Below are 17,785 nucleotides of genomic sequence, written 5' to 3' on the forward strand. Positions count from 1 at the left end.
CTACACAGTATTAATGGACTAAATGATCGCAAATACCCTAATCAATTTTGTAAGGTATGAAATGCCTTGCATGTAGTTGGGACAAAAAGAATTTATCAAAATTACTGATGAAGAGAAGAGATGGATAAAGTTAGTTTTTTTCCATTTCTCCCGGAATTTTCAAGTATTTACAATCCATAGAAGGGGTTAAAAATTTAATTATATGGCAAATACATATAGAGGGGCTAAAGAAGCTGTGTGCTATATTCTTTATAAAAATTTCTTACTTTTGGATAAAGAAATATAAGAACCACACAAAATATCCCAACCTGGCCTATACAGGGGTGAGCAAAACTAGGGTTACAGTTGTTCACATGGGAAGACATGCAGGTTATGAGTATTATAATAGCTTTATCAAATCAAAAGAGTATCACAACTGTAAACCTGTATTTGCCCACCCTTGTATACAATTCCTAGATTATAATGCTTGAGAATCTTATTCAAGATATTGATCACATGCCAGGTAATACCAAATTATATCTGTTAAGGACTTTACTAAAACAGCTTCATGAACTCTTTGCAACAATCTGAAATTCCACCTAAAAAGCAGCTTTTTATTGGTCTTGCGTTCCCATTCTTTCAACACAGGACGCCTCATCTCTGCTGGGCATTTTTCATTAATGTTTTTTTTTCTTTAATATCAAAACAGTAAGAACCAAGCTTCATTCTCCAGTGCAATAATCAGTTCCACATATTTACTTACTTTGGTTTTGGGTTGCAGAACTGATGTGCTGAGAATCCTATAAAGAAAAAGAAAAATCTCCAGTTAAGGTTTATAAAATTAAGATTGCATCACGGCTAAATCTATTAACCACTGATAAGTCTAATTTTTACACAAAATAGGTTTTATTGCTTCTCCTTTTTTACTAGTTTATTTTTCCTTTAGTATTGAGCAAAGATTTTTTTTAAAAACAAAGTGTATATAATATTTTACTTTAAACATGAATCATTTTTTAAAAAAACTATCATTAGAAAATATGTCAAGTATCAAATGTGGCAAATACTAATTTGAGAAGATAAAACCTCTTTTGAAAACAATGCCATGGAAAGGAATGGCTATAATATATTAATAATGTGCATGCATATATCAGGTTAGACAGAACACAGATCTAAAGGTATTTCTGCATTCTGAAGGCTCTCCTAAAGTACAACCCCGCCCCAAAGAAAAATGGTAGTATTTTTATGTTATTTCACTGCTCATAAATACTGCAACAGAAACATCTGTCAGCTGTTGATTTGCTTGTTCTGAAACCAGCACCAAGTGTAGCAGATCATGTTAACCTTTAAGAAAATTTAAGAAATGTGAGTAGTGTAAGGTGTATGTATGCATGTATGTATGTATATATCTCCATTCTAAACTAGGAACCAGACAACCCACCTCACTTATTTTCCTGTACCTCTGTTTTCCTATCTCTAGGGAATGACTCTCAAATGAGAGGATTTATTGGAAAGTACTGAATGCTTTCATAAGCTACAAAACCCTATACAATTACTATTATAAAAAAAATTAGACACAATTTGGATAAGAAAGTGTTTGAAAGCATTATGAAGCACTTTAGAAGTCAAATTAATTGTAATTTTAACGTAATTGCCGAAGAGTTCAACAAGTAGCAGTTGACTAATCTGGCTCACAGCAATCCTATGGGTGCAGTGCCTGGGGCACTGAGGGCATTACCTTGGTGGGAAAAGGGAATTTGGAGGGCTCAGCTGTACTGGGCGTATGTATTGCTGTCAGAGGAGGTGGCCACGAATGGGTCATTTCCTGAAAAGAGATTTGGGGAAGGAAGAAAAAGCCAATTATAAATAGAACACATTGCTACTGAAGCGAATTGTTTAAACAATGCAGGGTGGATTGATGGTAAATGAAAAAGTAAAACTAAAAGTTATTTCATTTACTTTTTAAAAATCTCCTACTTAATGGGCTATGTTCAAAAGCTGAAGATCTCCAACTTACAAAACTGAAAAGAAAAAAAATCAGCATGAAGGAAAAAAACAAGAGCATAGAACAGGAATGGCCTTAACACTCTGAACTCTGTGAAGCGTCCACACGGGTGTAGGTATTACCAGAGCTTATGTAACTGTGAAAGCGGAGCCCCTGCTCAATGCTTTCTTTCTCCCTCAGCTTCTATTTTGCATTTCCTGGAATTATTTAAGTTCAAAGGAAGAAGAACTTTCCTGTTTGACTTAAGCAAACAAGTAATTTAGGTCACTTGTTCCTCTTGGGAGAGTTTTAATGGATTTGACCCTTCCCTGATACACACTATTAGTACATAAGAACAGTGTGGAGGAGAGAGCCTTAAAAAATTACCTCCCTTTCCATGAACAGAAGTTTAATTTTTATTTACTCATAGAGGCAAGGTTTGTAAATCTTACAAATTAATATATTTACCTTGCCATGAATTCTTTTTTCTAAGCACATTCATGAATTATATTTTACTTTGCTAAAAACAATGTCAGATTAAAGGTGTCCAATCACAAATATGTACATGTACACACACACACACACACACACACACACACACACACACACACACACTTTGTCAAAGAGCTAAAGTGGCACGGGGGATCATTAACTCCAACCTTCTCTTCTACCAATGAGAAAACTGAGCTCCAAAATGACTGAAAGGAAGCCAGTGGCTGACAGCACAGGGTATGGGCCTCCTGCTTTCCCAGTCTAAAAGAAAAAACCCAATTCCCACATTTTTGGCCAAGAGCAGAGCGGACTTTTTGAACACTTTTGACAATCTAACATGGAGTCACTGTCAGCCATGCCAGTTATGTCAAGAGCTATGTCGACTGAGGTGATCTAGGGAACAGGGACGGCCAAAACCACAAGTCTGGACACTGGGATAAGGCCTTCATATGAATATTGATATGGAGTGGGACCTCTGCCCATTGGGGCTCTAAGAACTCAGAGCTCCGACCTCCAGGCGCTTGATGTACCATAGTCACGAACGGAGCCCTGCCTGCCTCCCACTCCATCCGACAGGTGCACCCCTGTAGCTGCCTGTTTTGAGACCTACATGCACCTCTCCACTGCAGACAGCGCCAGTGAGTGGGACTTTGCACTGGATGCTCGCTCTGCTCACTTCTACCTGCCTGTAACTCTGCTGGCTTATTGGGGAGGTCTCCCTAATAAACTTGGCATTGTGGAAAGACACAAGCATGTGTGAGTGACTCCTTTAGAGGATGCTCCCTTGCTCATATCATCATGTGTGTTAGACCTGGCTTAAGGAGTGACAGGCAACCCTCTACCAACAAGCTGACCACCCCAGACCAGGCTGTAATACCTCCTCCTCTGCGTAACACATTGTGTACTGCAACACTTCATTCTTTTCGAAGTGCTGACCAACCTATGACCACAGAATCGCCCACGGATCCCCACCACAGCTGAACATGGTGCTCTAGTACAGCTGTCGCCAAGTGGTGGTCCGTGAGGTCCGAGAGGTTGGCGACCACTGCTCTAGTAGGTTATTTCCAATCCCAAACTCAGTGCGCATCTCCCCTTGGCCTGTCCCCACAGCCACTCTCTGAGTCGCTACAGCCCCAGAATTGACAGAAATGGCCTGGCACAGTAATAAGCAGAGTAACTGATGTTGACTTACCCTCACCAGCCAGGTGAGCCTGCATTCTTGGAGCCTCAGATCTCAATAACAGGTAGACTAAAACCACTTATTTTTCAAAGTGTTATGGGTAACTTATGTAAAATGCTTGGATACATGATGCATAGAAAGCACTGAAATTAAAAGCATTACAACTTTTAATTAATCGTCTAGCTTTTGAAGAACTTCAATACTGCACCAAAGAGAGCTCCTTACTGTTTTATTTATTTGACTATACTTTAAGCTATGGGACCATTATAATGCTACAATGTAAAAACATAATAATTAATTGAGAAGTTGTTTGCAAGTACCATCCTTAAGTCTTCCAAGAATCTCTTTAGAATTCCAAGAATTTCTTTAGAATTTATTTAAAATTCCAATTTCTTTAGCATTCCAATCTATGACGGTTAGTCACCAATTATTCCCAGAAAACACCCATTGTACTGTCACTGCCTAGGGCTGTCCTGGCTACTGAATTAGGCAGCTGGAATGTGTGGTTTGCTGAAAGAATGTATGCACTGCCCTGAATGCCTAGCTCAGGAGAGGGACTTAGGCCTTAAGAGAACTAGGGCCATGAGAGGAAGCTGCCCAGAATCACAAGGCCACGAATTTGCTCCCAGCCTTAGCAATGACTTATCACATAAGGGGGGGTAAAACACTTGGCACTGCTTCAGTCCTGGCCTTCTGGGTGACACCGCTGCCATCTCCGCTCGATAGGCCACCTCGCTCATTTTGCCCTAGACACACTGTATAGTTCTTATTCTGAACACGCCAACCTGTTCCCATCTCAAGGTTTTTGCACTCTTTCCTCTGCCTACATCTGTTCATTTGCCGCTACAGGACTCACACCACTTATCACTATCTGGAATTTTATTATATATTCATCTTCCCCACCATGACCTCCATGAGAGCAAGGACTTTTATTCATATGGCACCCCCAATGCCTAGAAAAGTATTTGAAGATTAATAGACATTTTGTTGAGCAAAGGAATGAAGGAACAAACAAATAGTGTTGCCACTCACTGTGCCAATGTCAATGGAATGCTGCACTAACATAAGTACTACAAGTACTGCATTATTCCCCCAGGAGGCTACACAAACCTGAGCTATTGCCATTCACCCACTAAGGGCACATTGCACATGGTCCCTTGTACATGACCAATTCCTGGTTTCTAGCAGAGTCTGTCTGCTATGTTCTTACTCCATCAGCCTGGAGAAGTTATAGGCTACCACTTCCCCTTCATTAAAACACTTCCATCCTTAATATTTCCCCTGGAGAACCGAAGAGTATCTTCCATGATTGAGTTTTCTCTGTTAGAGACTATTTACTGTCTCTATTGCCCATCAGAAAGATTTGTTAGGATTCCTGGCAACCTTCATAAATTGCTAGTACCAGGTAAGAATAGGAACCATGAGGAAGAAGAAAGCATATGGATCTACATCAGACAGTGAGAGCTGGAATGAACCCTGGAGATCATCTACTAGCCCAGGGCCTTCATTTCCTTCATTTCAGCAATGAGGAAACTGAGACCCAGAGAGGACACATGACTTAACTGAGGCCACAGTCACAAGAGAAGAGAAGGGGACAGACTGAAAGTTTCCACTACACAAAAGCCTCCTTAGGCCAGGACATGCTTCTATTTTATAAGTTCCAAGTAAAAATACACACCTGTTGCTTATATTAACCATTTACTTTCAGGTATTTCCAAGTAAGACCTTAATGTGATATTGGGTGAGAGGAGAGGGAGGATGGGTGAGCTGATTAAATTGAAAGTGTTCATCTGGTGGTCAAATATCATCATCCTAGATAAAGGACTCAACAGTAGTTTCTCTATATATAAAACCCTAATATGCAAATAGATGGAACTGTGGAACAACCGGTTGCTATGATGTGCGATGACCACCAGGGAGCGCGTGTGGAACATGGCAGGTGTTGGCAGCAGGCGGCAGAATGTGGAACATGGCGGGTGTCAGCCACGGCTGGATAGTGAGCAGGGGCACCAGACCAATGTGGGGTACCAGTCACTGTCATTGGGGCGAGCCTCTGGTGGTTACTAAAAATTCTTTGCTCCCGCGTGTCACGATCCTGCCTGGCGCTCGCACCCGCTGCCAGCGCCTGGCACTGGCCCCGATCACTTGGCACCATCAGCGGGTGAGAGCGGCAGCTGCTGGCCCCGATCTCTGCCTCCCCCTGCTCCTGAGTGACGATTGGGGCAGCAGCTGTCACTTCCACCCGCTGATGGTGCTGGCCCCGCTAACACCCGCTCCTGGCACCGGCCCCAATTACTCTGCGCCATCAGTGGGTGCGAGCGGGACCGGCGCTGTTGGTGTGTGGGAGCGGTGGCAGCAGGAGCTGGGCTGCCGGCAGAGAGGGGACCAAGGGCTGCGGCCCGAGGGGCCAGGCAGGGGCACAGAGGATGGGCCGCAACCCGCCCCTGTGCCCACAACAGCCTCGCGGCCCACAGTTCCTTTTAACCCTTTGCACTCACTTGCTTTTTTCTCGAGCTGCTACCATTGCTAACTAACTACGTCGAGTCACACTCGACATCCGAGTGCAAAAGGTTAAAGTGCACAAATTCGTGCACGGGGCCCCTAGTATACTAGTAACACACATTGAAACAAGAGAAGCATGGGGCATATGCAGAGGCAACTAATCTACAATGTTGCATTTACTTTGGAAATAACAATAGAATAGAAAATGCTAAGGCCATTTTCTAACTAAGTAATTTGTTGTTTTTATAATTCTTCAGATCAAATAATTTCAGAAATACCAGAGGGAGAGCATAAAACGGAATGTGATCAAGATAACTTGTTTAGCCCTAGCTGCTTTGGCTCAGTGGATAGAGCATCGGCCTGTGGACTGAAGGGTCCCAGGTTCTATTCTGGTCAAGGGCATATGCCAGAGTTGCAGGCTCAATCGCCAGTAGGGGGTATGCAAGAGGCAGCAGATCAATGATTCTCTCTCATCACTGATGTTTCTTCTAACACTATCTCCCTCTTCCTTCCTCTCTGAAATAAAAAAAATATATATTAAAAAAAATATATTTCCTTAAAAAAATGTCTTATTTATTGCTAATTTTACTTGCTGGTTGAAAAAAAATTCTCACTTTTAGCAGGACAAAGTATGTTTTCTTAAAGGTATTTTTTTTTTTCTAAGAAAATCCTAACTACAAAAGTAGGGGACAAAAGATTGTAAAACAAAAATATTTTCTGAACATCTAGTTAGATGCTACTTTTATTAAAACCCTACAAGTGAGAAGATAACCAATATACTTAATTACTGGTTTCAGCTCCACCTCACTTAATATGTTACAATTAAAAATTAAAGAAAAAAATTTGGTAAGCATATATTTTGAGGAAAAAGAGTGCGTAGTTAGAGATATAAATTAATAAGTACATGTGCCAGATAAATTTCTTTCCTACTTCCAAAAAAAAAATTAGAAAACTTAAAGTAAAAGACAAAGCAAGAATATAATTAAAATTCACACGGAAGGAAATTAAAAGCCACAGAAGAAGAATGAGAAATAAACAAAACTCTCAATTATTACAATTACTATATCTGAGTATTAGATTTCCTGGAAACTGAAGCCAAAATGGGAAACGTAACGTTTACATAATTCTTCTCTGATAAAAAGCATGCTGGTTCATGAGGGGGACCCCCTCCCCCACTCCCTCCCAGGAACTAAATTCTAGAAAGAAACCTTGTGAAAGAAAACTTGAACAAATGGATAATGGATTTGATGATGTAGTATTTGTAGAAGCAGCACAAATGATCATGGCACACTCGATAAGAGCAAAGAATAAGACTTCCTCCAAGGTCTAAAGATTCTGTTTTTCTTTTTCCCTCTTTAAAAACTGTATATTTTATCTCACTGAAGATACCAATATGAGGTGTCACCTATGAACCACCAAGAGGTATAGACCAAACAGCTGGTGTCTCCCTGACTGCATCCAGGCAGGGAGTTCCCCCCAAAATTGGGCAACTCTCCTGGGTGTTCATGGACAACCAGCAAAACTGGAGAGAGAGAGAGATCTCAAAACTCTGGTCCACAAGGCTTGCAGTTTGAAGACTTCATTTTTATTAATAAAATCTGCCAAAGAGTTCAATAATGTTCCTAGAATCCCTCTGTTACTGCTCTGGTTAATTTTGCTTCTGGAGATGTTTGGGGTGGAGGTGGGGCTGTTTAAAGGGGTTTGGAATGGCAACTTTTCACAATCAAAAGTCAATGGACATTGCCTGCCTACTTAAATATTTCTTCAAGTGAGAAACAGTGACAATGAACTCACCTTCAGAATCTCTTCAACACAATGGACTTCATTGGAGTAGGTCTGCTGAAAGTGAATGGGAAAAAGAAAAAGTTAGTACACACACAAACAACAAAACACAACTGGAGTATTAGTAGAGCAAGTATTAATAACATAGCAACTCTCTTAAGTAGAATCACCTTGGGCTTACCTTTTACTAGGTAAATATTAGGAACTACACATTCTGGATGAAATAAGACAACAAGAGTAACCTGACTTAATCATGGTGTACTAATTATGGGCTCCAAGTCAAAAGTTTCCAATGGAAAATGTATATAGTAAAGAAAATTAGTATATTCTTAAATCTAGGGGAATAACGAATATAACAAAAGTAGAGGCAGAAAGAAATAAAATCAGTGTCACAGTTTGCTCCTTCATAGCAACATCTGACCAGTGAGCCAAGCTATATTAACATGAAGATGTGGATGAACCCACATTAGTACTAGTATACACCCACACAGTCAGGAGGCCAACCTCCAATTAAGAATAGATTTTTTGGCAATATTTTTACCTGCCAAAATTCATTTTAAAGCTAAATGTCTCACCCTAGCTGGTTTGGCTCAGTAGATAGAGCGTCGGCCTGTGGACCAAAGGGTCCCGGGTTCAATCCCCAGTGGGGGGCATGCATGAGGCAGCCAATCAGTGATTCTCTCTCATCATTAATGTTTCTATCGCTCTCTCCCTCTCCCTTCCACTCTGAAATCAATACAAATATATTTTTTAAAAAAGCTAAATGCCTCTAGCCCTACTCAAGTCAGCATTTTGACCTTTTATGTGCATATTATATACACATATACACACAAATATGTATGTACGTACACACACAAACACACACGTAGTATTTCCCCAGAGAAGACCTTAAGGAGAGAGATTACCTAGTGTCTTGGAGAAAAGATCCACTACTTATACCTCTTCTTTATTCCCAGCTAAACAAACGGTGGCTGCTGCTGGTAGTACTACCACACAGACAATGTCTAGGAAATATCATTTTACAGTCTTTATATTTTTAAGTGCAGAGTAAATGGAAAAGTTAAATATAAAAAAAGAAAAACCCAAACCAAACCTCTCCTAAACCAGAGACATGAAACAAAACCCATGACTTCATGGTTTTCAAAGGAACAGTAACTTCTGATGTGTGTCAATTCCTGAGCCAAGTGCCCTGGGCAAGTTCCATACAACACAGCCCCTCCCGTTGCTGTCACTGCTGTGCAGAAAGCACTGATCTGCTAGGCAATTGGGTGCAGTATCTGACTCACAGCTAGAGGAGACAGAAAAGGGCTCTTTTCCTGGCTCTTGTTCCTAATTTGAGTGCAATTTAATACAGCACTGACTGCTAGTGCCCGAATTAAGAGTTTTATAAACCTCTTTCCCTTATTCCAGTTTATTCTAAGGAACGAGAAAAAAAAAAAAAGGAAAAGAACATACAACATTCACAGTGTTCTGCAATGGAATCTAATGGGCATGTCAAAATTCAAATGCGATCTGACCTGCCTGGGTTAGGTTTTAAAGCTTGTATCCTATCTAATAAAGAGGGAATATGCTAATTCACCCTCACGCCATTGCAAAAATGGTGGCACCCACAGCCAATAAAGAGGAAATATGTTAATTGACTGCCACACCCTCAAAGATGGCAGCGCCCACAGCCACAAGATGGAGGTGCCCAATCCCCTCAGCCCCGCCGGCCTTGCTGGCAGGTGCACAGCAAAGCCGGGCCCACCTTCAGGCAGGCCCAGCCACTCCGCGCCTGACTCTAGAGTCCCCCAGTCCCCCAGACCCCTCAGCCGCCCAGGGCCAGCCCGAGGTGCAGGCAAGCCTCAGATGGCAGCTGCCCACCTGCCCAGGGCCACTCGAGGCTCAGGTAACTAGGTGTCTGTCGCTTTCCCCTGATCACCAAGTTGCCTCCAGCCCCTGAGAGCTCCCATACTGTGAGAGGGGGCAGGCCAGGCTGAGGGACCCCACCCCCTTTCAGTGCATGAATTTTCATGCACCGGGCCTCTAGTATTATTATATGGAATGGGTTTTATTGAAATGTTTGCAGTTGTTAGTTTTGAGAAAGGGTATGGAAATTAGAATATAACCAAAAAATCATGGATATCCTTTTTATCTGCTGGTCCCACCTGACCTGCCTTCAGACATTATTGCATGTCAACAACTAGACCTGCTCACCCACTTTTTGTTTTCAAAACCAGTAAGGGAAGGCTAAAAATTAAATCAAGCATTAGTAACCAAACATTTTAGCAAAATGAGTGCTGTTTTGACCTAAGGGTCAAATGTAACTATATTCTATGGTCTCAATTTTTCACACGCATCATTAGGAAAAATAATAATTAGAAGTTGAAGGTGAATTAAGAGAACAGAGCATATGACTGTACTGACTAGTCCCCTCATCCTACCTGTTGCTGGAATGAGAAGGGGAATCCAATGAAATATGCGGCAATCAAGGTTGCAGGCTTGGTCCCCCATCAGGGCACATACAAGAATGAACCAATGAATGCAAAATTAGTGTAACAACAAATCTCTCTCTCTCCCTCAAATCAATTTTTAAAAATTTATTTTTGAAAACTCTGGCTATCAATGAAAAAGTGAAGCATGTTGGAATTAGGACAAAAAAGATTTGCCCACTGCTTCCAACAGAATGAAGTAAAAAAGCTACTACAGGACACTTCAGGACACTACAAACCTTTCTAATCTTCATAATTACTCCAGTGGTCAACACATAGCCAAGATGTTTCATGTCATTGAAAGATTTGTTTTTTGCCTAAATTTTTATTGCATGAGATGAACCAAAAATGAAGAAATTTTTCTTTGGCTTAGTGTTTATTGGTATCAGAGTAAGACACACATTGCTCAACAGTCAACATATAACCTATTAAAAGTTCTAAATAAGTTCTTAGGTTTAAGCATTAATTGGTTAATTTACTGTAAACTTTCCTATGAGTTCCATTACGGAAGTGGGAGTGTTTCAAAAGGGTTTGGGGATGCCATTTCAAATACCTGAGATTATATCATATTTACAGATCTCTAAGCGGCACTGTTTATAATGGCAAATAACCAGAAATGATCAATAACCAACAACAGGAGTCCAGCTAAAGACCTTTACAGTACACCCAGCAGCATGCTGTGCAGACTTCAAATAAGGCCAATATGTGTGTTTGCATGGGAAAATGCTAAGATATGTATTTAACTTTTTCTTTAGAAAATTCATAAAGAGAAAAATTAAAAAATAGTAAAAGGAATTCCCACAAACCCTTCACTTGAATTCCCCAAATGTTGGCATTCTACCATGTTTGCTTTACAGTTTTCTCTACCCGCCCCATCTACACTGAACTGTTTGAAGTTAGAGAATTAGAGGTAATGACCCTGTACAAGATACATTTTAAGACTGCACTTAAAAGAGGGGAGGTTAAGAAGTAGGAGCCCATTTTATGTTCCATCTACCTGAGACTCAGCTCTACTCCTCCCCCAATCAATCCAGAGAATGAAACTAGAATATAAGTATTTCAACTGTGTTTGCAGAGAAAGATCTGGAAGGACAGGCTGCCTTGTTTAATCAAGTACACCTTGGCACCTCCAAGTCTGCCACTGGGAGGAGACGTTCCAAAAAGGGAGGGGTGGATCAACACACCATTATGGCCTAATCCCTTTGTAAAATCCCCTTTCCCCACTGGCTCTCCAGCTGAGTGCTGCCGCTCCCACTCAGGCCCCCCCTTTAACACTGAGGCCAAAGAGTAAAGGGTCAGTCTCCTTGAAGCACAGCTGAGTTTAGGCTGAAGATCTTCAGGTAAAATGTCCTCAAAGAATCAGAGATAAAAAGCAGCTACAAAAACCTATGTTGCATGAATCAGAAGGCTCTAGTTTGCAGGGCACTTACAACTACCAATGTCACTGTTGTCTCCCACCCTCAGCGTCCAGGTTCCTAAAGGAGACAGCGCTCCCCTCCTGGGGTCCTGTGTGTAGACCTCACTTCCAAGAGGAGTGAGGAATCAGACCAAGGCCAGCATTGCTGCCTTTTCAAGTCTGAAGTTTCTGTACTAAGTGAGGTCTCCTCACTTCCCCAGTAAGGTATGGCCTTAACACAAGAACCGTAATTCTATGCAATTTTTTAAAATAATAGCAGTGGCCCTGGCCAGGTAGCTCAATTGGTTAGAGTGTTGTTCTGATACACCCAGGTTGTGGGTTTGGTCCCTGATCAGGGCACATATATAAAAAGCAACCTATGAATGCATAAATAAGTGGAACAATATATTGATGTTTCTCTCTCTCTCTTTCTCCCCACCCTCATTAATCAATTTAAAAAAATAATAGCAGCTACTTATTGAACACATATTGTACTTGATATTGCATTCAACTCTTTCCATACTATTATTTCCTCCATTTGGTATCATCCATTGTAAGATGCAACTTCATTAGCTTGGCAGGGGGAGAAAGCTACTGCAGCGAAGGCACGCATAGCTCTATATACATCCCTTAGTACAGCAACTTCAGGCCTGAAAGGGCAGCAATGCTGGCCTTGGTCTGATTCCTCACTCCTCTTGGAATGACACTGTGTAATCATAGGGAAGTGACTGAAAATAAGATATGAACTCAAAATAAGATATGTTAGTAAAGGTCTTCTAAGTGTGACATGGTTTGTTTTAATAAGCTAAAAACAGCCGGATGGAAGAAACAGACCTCACCACTGAGACCAGGAGGCTCTCGCAATACTGTGCTTTAAGTCTCTCAAGTTTCAATAGAGCAGCACTTTTATAACAATGCAATTCTCAAAAAGGCTTAGTTATCACTAACCAGGAACTGCAGGGAGCACAAAGGCAGCACGCTGAGGAAGGAAGCCAGCAGATCTTGGATTCTAGTTCTGGCTCTGCAATCCTGGATAAGATTCAACTTGTTTGGGACTACTTCCTCATGGTGATGAAGGCACATTACCAGTCCGCATGGCTTCACAGGGCTGCTATGAAGGTCAAGCATGACACTTGATCCTTCCCTGAGTCCCTCCCTTCTGAAACCGCATGTGCTCCCACAGCTGCACACACTTTCCTGTCAATGCACCCCGTGTTTCATCTCTGTGCTTCCAGATTACAAGTTCTGTAGAAGCAGAGAACCGTTCCGCCTTGTTGAATCACCAAGTGCACGCTGCTTGCTGTTATGTGTTCAGTCTCAGAACTCAGAATACGAAAATAAGTTTCCAATTCCAATTTTTAGAGCTTCAAAGACTTAGTAAACACTGCTGCTTGTCTGAATTATAAGTCTACATCTTAATTAACAAACCACATGGAAATAACCATACTAGGGACAAAGAGGAAATTGTTTTGCATTGTATTCTCCTTAAAAACATTAAAATACTCTAAGAAATTATTTTCACATATCAGATTGGCAAAACAAAAAACAAAGGACTGACAATACTGTGTCTATGAGAGATGTGGGGAAACAGGCATCGGACACTGGGGTTGGTGGAAGGGTCAAGTGGCACAACTTCTGAAGACAGCAATTTGGCAACAGTCACCAAATTTTAATTTCTCATACTCTGACCCAGCAAACTGACTTCTAACACCAACTCCTATATATACAAAAAGGTACGTGCACAGGTTGTTTACTTCAGCCTTGTTTGTAAATAGGAAGATACTGGAAACTATCTAAACGCCCATCTAGCCCTAGCTGGTCTGACTCAGTGGATAGAGCATTGGCCTGTGGACTGAAGGTTCAATTCCAGTCAAGGGCACATGCCTGGGTTGGAGGCAGCCAATCAATGATTCTCTGTCATCACTGATGTTTCTCTCTCTCTCTCTCTCTCTCTCTCTCTCTCTCTCTCTCTCTCTCTGCCTTCCTTTCTGAAATGAATAAAAATATATTTATAAATAAATAAATGCCCATCTACAGGAAACTGGCTAAGAGAACTATGGCACATGCCACTTACACAGAAATATTGAGCAGCTATGACAAAGCATGAGGAAGTTCTTCATGCATTGATTTGGGATCATCTCTACGACACTGTTAAGGAGGAGAGAAAAAAACAAAATGCAGTATGAGCCAGCATAAGAGGTAATATGCAAATTGTCCGGGACGCTATAATGTCACGACTGCTCAGGAGGAGGCTGTGTGCAGGTGGGCGGGAGGGGACTGTGTGCGTGGTGAGGCAAGCCACGGATGGTGCAGGCCTGGAGAGAAGAGGGCCTGCCAGCCAGCCAAGGCTGCAGGGAGGCCCGGAGAGATCAGGGCCTACAGGGAGCGGGCCTAAGCCGTCAGTAGGACAGCCACTGAGGGCTCCTGGACTGTGAGAGGGGGCAGGCTGGGCTGAGGGGCCCCACTTCCCAGTGCATGAATTTTCGTGCACTGGGCCTCTAGTTTCTATAAATAAAAAGGTAACAGGGAGAAAAGAACATGTCTGTAGAGCTACTTATTATGCACATGATACCACTGGGAATAACAAACTAGAAACCCACACTGCCAATCATTTCTAGGAAGTAGAACTAGGTGGCTGGGGGATAGAAGAGAGGGCAGATTTTCACTGTATATCTTTTTACCTTTTAAATTCGGAATAACGAAATACATTATTGATTCATAAATTAAAACAAAAATTAGGTTGAGATTAAAAAAAAAAAAAAAAAAAAACAGGGATAAAAATTTTCTCAAAAAACACCTAAATGCCTTCTGCCTGTTTGCTTTAGTTTCTATTAGACTTCCTCTATGTAACTTTCTCCTCCCTGGGACATACCCCTCTGACCCAGCCTTCTCCTCAGCACTCTGTTGCCCCTCTAACATTTGGCAGACTGCACTGTGCATGGATGAGGTTAGCCTGTCCTGGTAGGCTGTGAGGTGCTCCTGGGAAACCCTGCTATCGAGACTGGACCAGATTATACAGTGATTATGTAGTTCTTGAAAGAGGGGTGTGGTTTTTTTGGGGGGCGGGGGTGGGGATTCTTTTGATCAGTCACTCTTAAATACTGAACAGACACATTTGAAACACACAAAACCTCCTAGGATTATTCTGAGGAAGAAGGTAATACACTTTAAAGCTAATGCCATAAAAATAAATTTAAGCATTTAGCATTAAGATGCCATAATCAGTATTTCCAAGAGACAGATTAGAGTGTGGTCGCCAACCTTTTGGACCTTATGGACCACCAGTGGTCTGCAGACCACCAGTTGGTGACCACTGGATTAGAGGAGGAAACCAGAACGCCTGCCTCAACAAGGCTTTGACATAAAATTAACTTTATTCTGTGAACACACAGTAAATTACCTAGATAGCTAGGCCTATTCCAAGAGTACACTCATACCGCCTGGGCGTGCCTACCCAGGCTGGAAAAGGTATAAAGGTGCCAGCAGTATTACTTAAGAAGTATCATGCCCTTTGGGCAACTACCAAGTATCCACACCCAGAATTTTAGGATAAGAAGTTTAAAAATCCCTGGACAGATTTATGGACACACTCATGGTACACATTTTAAATAAGGAAGGAAGGAAGGAAGGAAGGAAGGAAGGAAGGAAGGAAGGAAGGAAGGAAGGAAGGAAGGAAGGAAGGAAGGAAGGAAAATAAGTTAGAAAAAAAAATAAGATACTTGTAATAGTTTTCTTAAAGAATAATAATATATAGTATTATTATATGAATTGCAAACCAACTTTGTTAAACTATCCCTTCAAAAAATTAAACACCCACCCAGGCATTGCTTAAGGCCCTTGGAGCTAATTCTGGATTAATACAGATATGCAAGTAATATTTATGAAATAAATGAATTTGATTTTGTCATCTCACGGCACTTCCAGAAGCATGAGCTCGTCAGAAAGTAATTATGGAGTAAGTGAATTCTGAAATGTTTTCTCTGTTTTGGAAGCAGTGTGTTTGCTCCCATTTGTAAAACACCAGACACCTTCAACAGAATATGTTTAAGGACACAAAAATCCTCAATTTGGGGGGGAAAAAAAAAGCTGCCCAAGTGCAGTTTAGGGACATGAATTTCTCAGAGAGCCAAGTTTTAGATGTGACAGTTACATGAGATCATGACTGGTGGGAGAAGTACCTCAGGCATGCTTGGCTGGGTTGGGTGAAGGAAAGGTGTACTAGTATGTCTCCTTGAGACAAGCAATCCAGCAATACTCCAGGATAAACACTGAAAGAGAATACTGGAAGCTTAAAAGATGTGCAGGCACTCCAATTCACTTATTTAAAATGAGAAAGGAGCCCTAGCTGGTTTGGTCCAGTGGATAGAGTGTTGGCCTGCAGACCAAAGGGTCCCGGGTTTGATTCCGATCTAGGGCACGTGCCTTGGTTGCAGGCTCCTCCCCAGCCAAGGCCCTGGTCAGGGCTCCTGCAGGAGGCAATCAATCGATATGTTTCTCACACATCAATGTTTCTGTCTTTCCCTCTCTCTTCCATTCTCTCCCCAACAACAACAACAACAAAAAATCAATGGAAAAATTTCCTGGGGAGAGGATTAACAACAACAAAAAAGAGAAAGGAGGTAGGGGGAGGTAGAAAAGGATAAAGGGGAGATAAAATGGTGATGGAGGAGACTTGACTTGGGATGGCAAACACACAATACAATATATAGATGATGTATTATATAATTGTACACCTGAAACCTATATAATTTTATTAATCAATTTCACTCCAATAAATTCAATAAAAAAATTTTTGAATGAGAGCTAATATCCCTAATATATATATATATATTGTAAATCTTTTATTAAATGTAAGAACACATTTGGATCCTTATTCTTTTCCCTCATATACGTGATTAACCAAGTTAATTTACAAAGTTGAAAGTTTAGTTTTGTCTTTCTTCTTCAACAACATTGAAGATTTCTAGCCCAATCATTGCTGCAATTGCCAACAATCTAAATTGTTAATAAACCTTGATGTAGTTTTTTTTTTAATAATAAATCTTTATTGTTCAGATTATTACAGGTGTTCCTCTTTTTTCCCCCCCATAGCTCCCCTCCACCTGATTCCCCACCCCACCCCACCACATACCCTTACCCCCCCGCCACTGTCTTCATCCATAGGTGTAAGATTTTTGTCCAATCTCTTCCTGTACCCCTCAAACCCCTTCCCTCTGAGAATTGTCTGTCCCCTCCCTTTCTATGTCCCTGGTTCTATTATATTCACCAGTCCATTCTGTTCTTCAGATTTTTTATTCACTTGATTTTTAGATTCACTTGTTGGTAGGTATGTATTTGATGTCTTTTTGTTGTTCATAATTTTTACCTTTACCTTTTTATTCTTCTTCCTCTTCTTAAAGAATACCCTTCAGCATTTCATGTAATCCTGGTTTGGTGGTGATGAACTCCTTTAGCTTTTTTTTGTCTGTGAAGCTCTTCGTCTGACCTTCAATTCTGAATGATAGCTTTGCTGGGTAGAGTAATCTTGGTTGTAGGTTCTTGCTATTCATCACTTTGAATATTTCTTGCCACTCCCGTCTGGCCTGCATAGTTTCTGTTGAGAAATCAGCTGACAGTCGTATGGGTACTCCCTTGTAGGTAACTAACTGTTTTTCTCTTGCTGCTTTCAAGATTCTCTCTGTGTCTTTTGCCCTTGTCATTTTAATTATGATGTGTCTTGGTGTGGTCCTCTTTGGATTCCTCTGGTTTGGGGTTCTGTGCGCTTCCTGAACTTGTAAGTCTATTTCTTTCACCAGGTGGGGGAAGTTTTCTGTCATTATTTCTTCAAATAGGTTTTCAGTATCTTGCTCTCTCTCTTCTTCTGGCACCCCAAAAATTCGGATGTTGGTACACTTGAAGTTGTCCCAGAGGCTCCTTACGCTATCCTCACTTTTGGATTCTTCTTTCTTTACGCCTCTCTGGTTGGGTGTTTTTTGCTTCCTCATATTCCAGATCTTTGGTTT

General features: G+C 41.2%; 1 protein-coding gene across 2 annotated transcripts in view; it reads right to left on the reverse strand.

Moving 5' to 3' along the window:
* AFF1 (ALF transcription elongation factor 1) overlaps window positions 1–17,785 on the reverse strand; it is a 194,375-nt gene that overhangs the window by 47,884 nt on the left and 128,706 nt on the right. For both annotated transcript variants that reach the window (XM_028148276.2, XM_028148279.2), the window contains 3 exons: window positions 7,929–7,973; window positions 1,715–1,801; window positions 743–779 (listed from right to left, as the gene is read on the reverse strand). In XM_028148276.2, the coding sequence (XP_028004077.2) occupies window positions 743–779; window positions 1,715–1,801; window positions 7,929–7,973 (169 nt within the window). The remainder of the gene's footprint in view (window positions 1–742; window positions 780–1,714; window positions 1,802–7,928; window positions 7,974–17,785) is intronic.

Source organism: Eptesicus fuscus, chromosome 2 (assembly GCF_027574615.1).
Source record: "Eptesicus fuscus isolate TK198812 chromosome 2, DD_ASM_mEF_20220401, whole genome shotgun sequence".
Taxonomy (NCBI): Eukaryota; Metazoa; Chordata; class Mammalia; order Chiroptera; family Vespertilionidae; genus Eptesicus; species Eptesicus fuscus.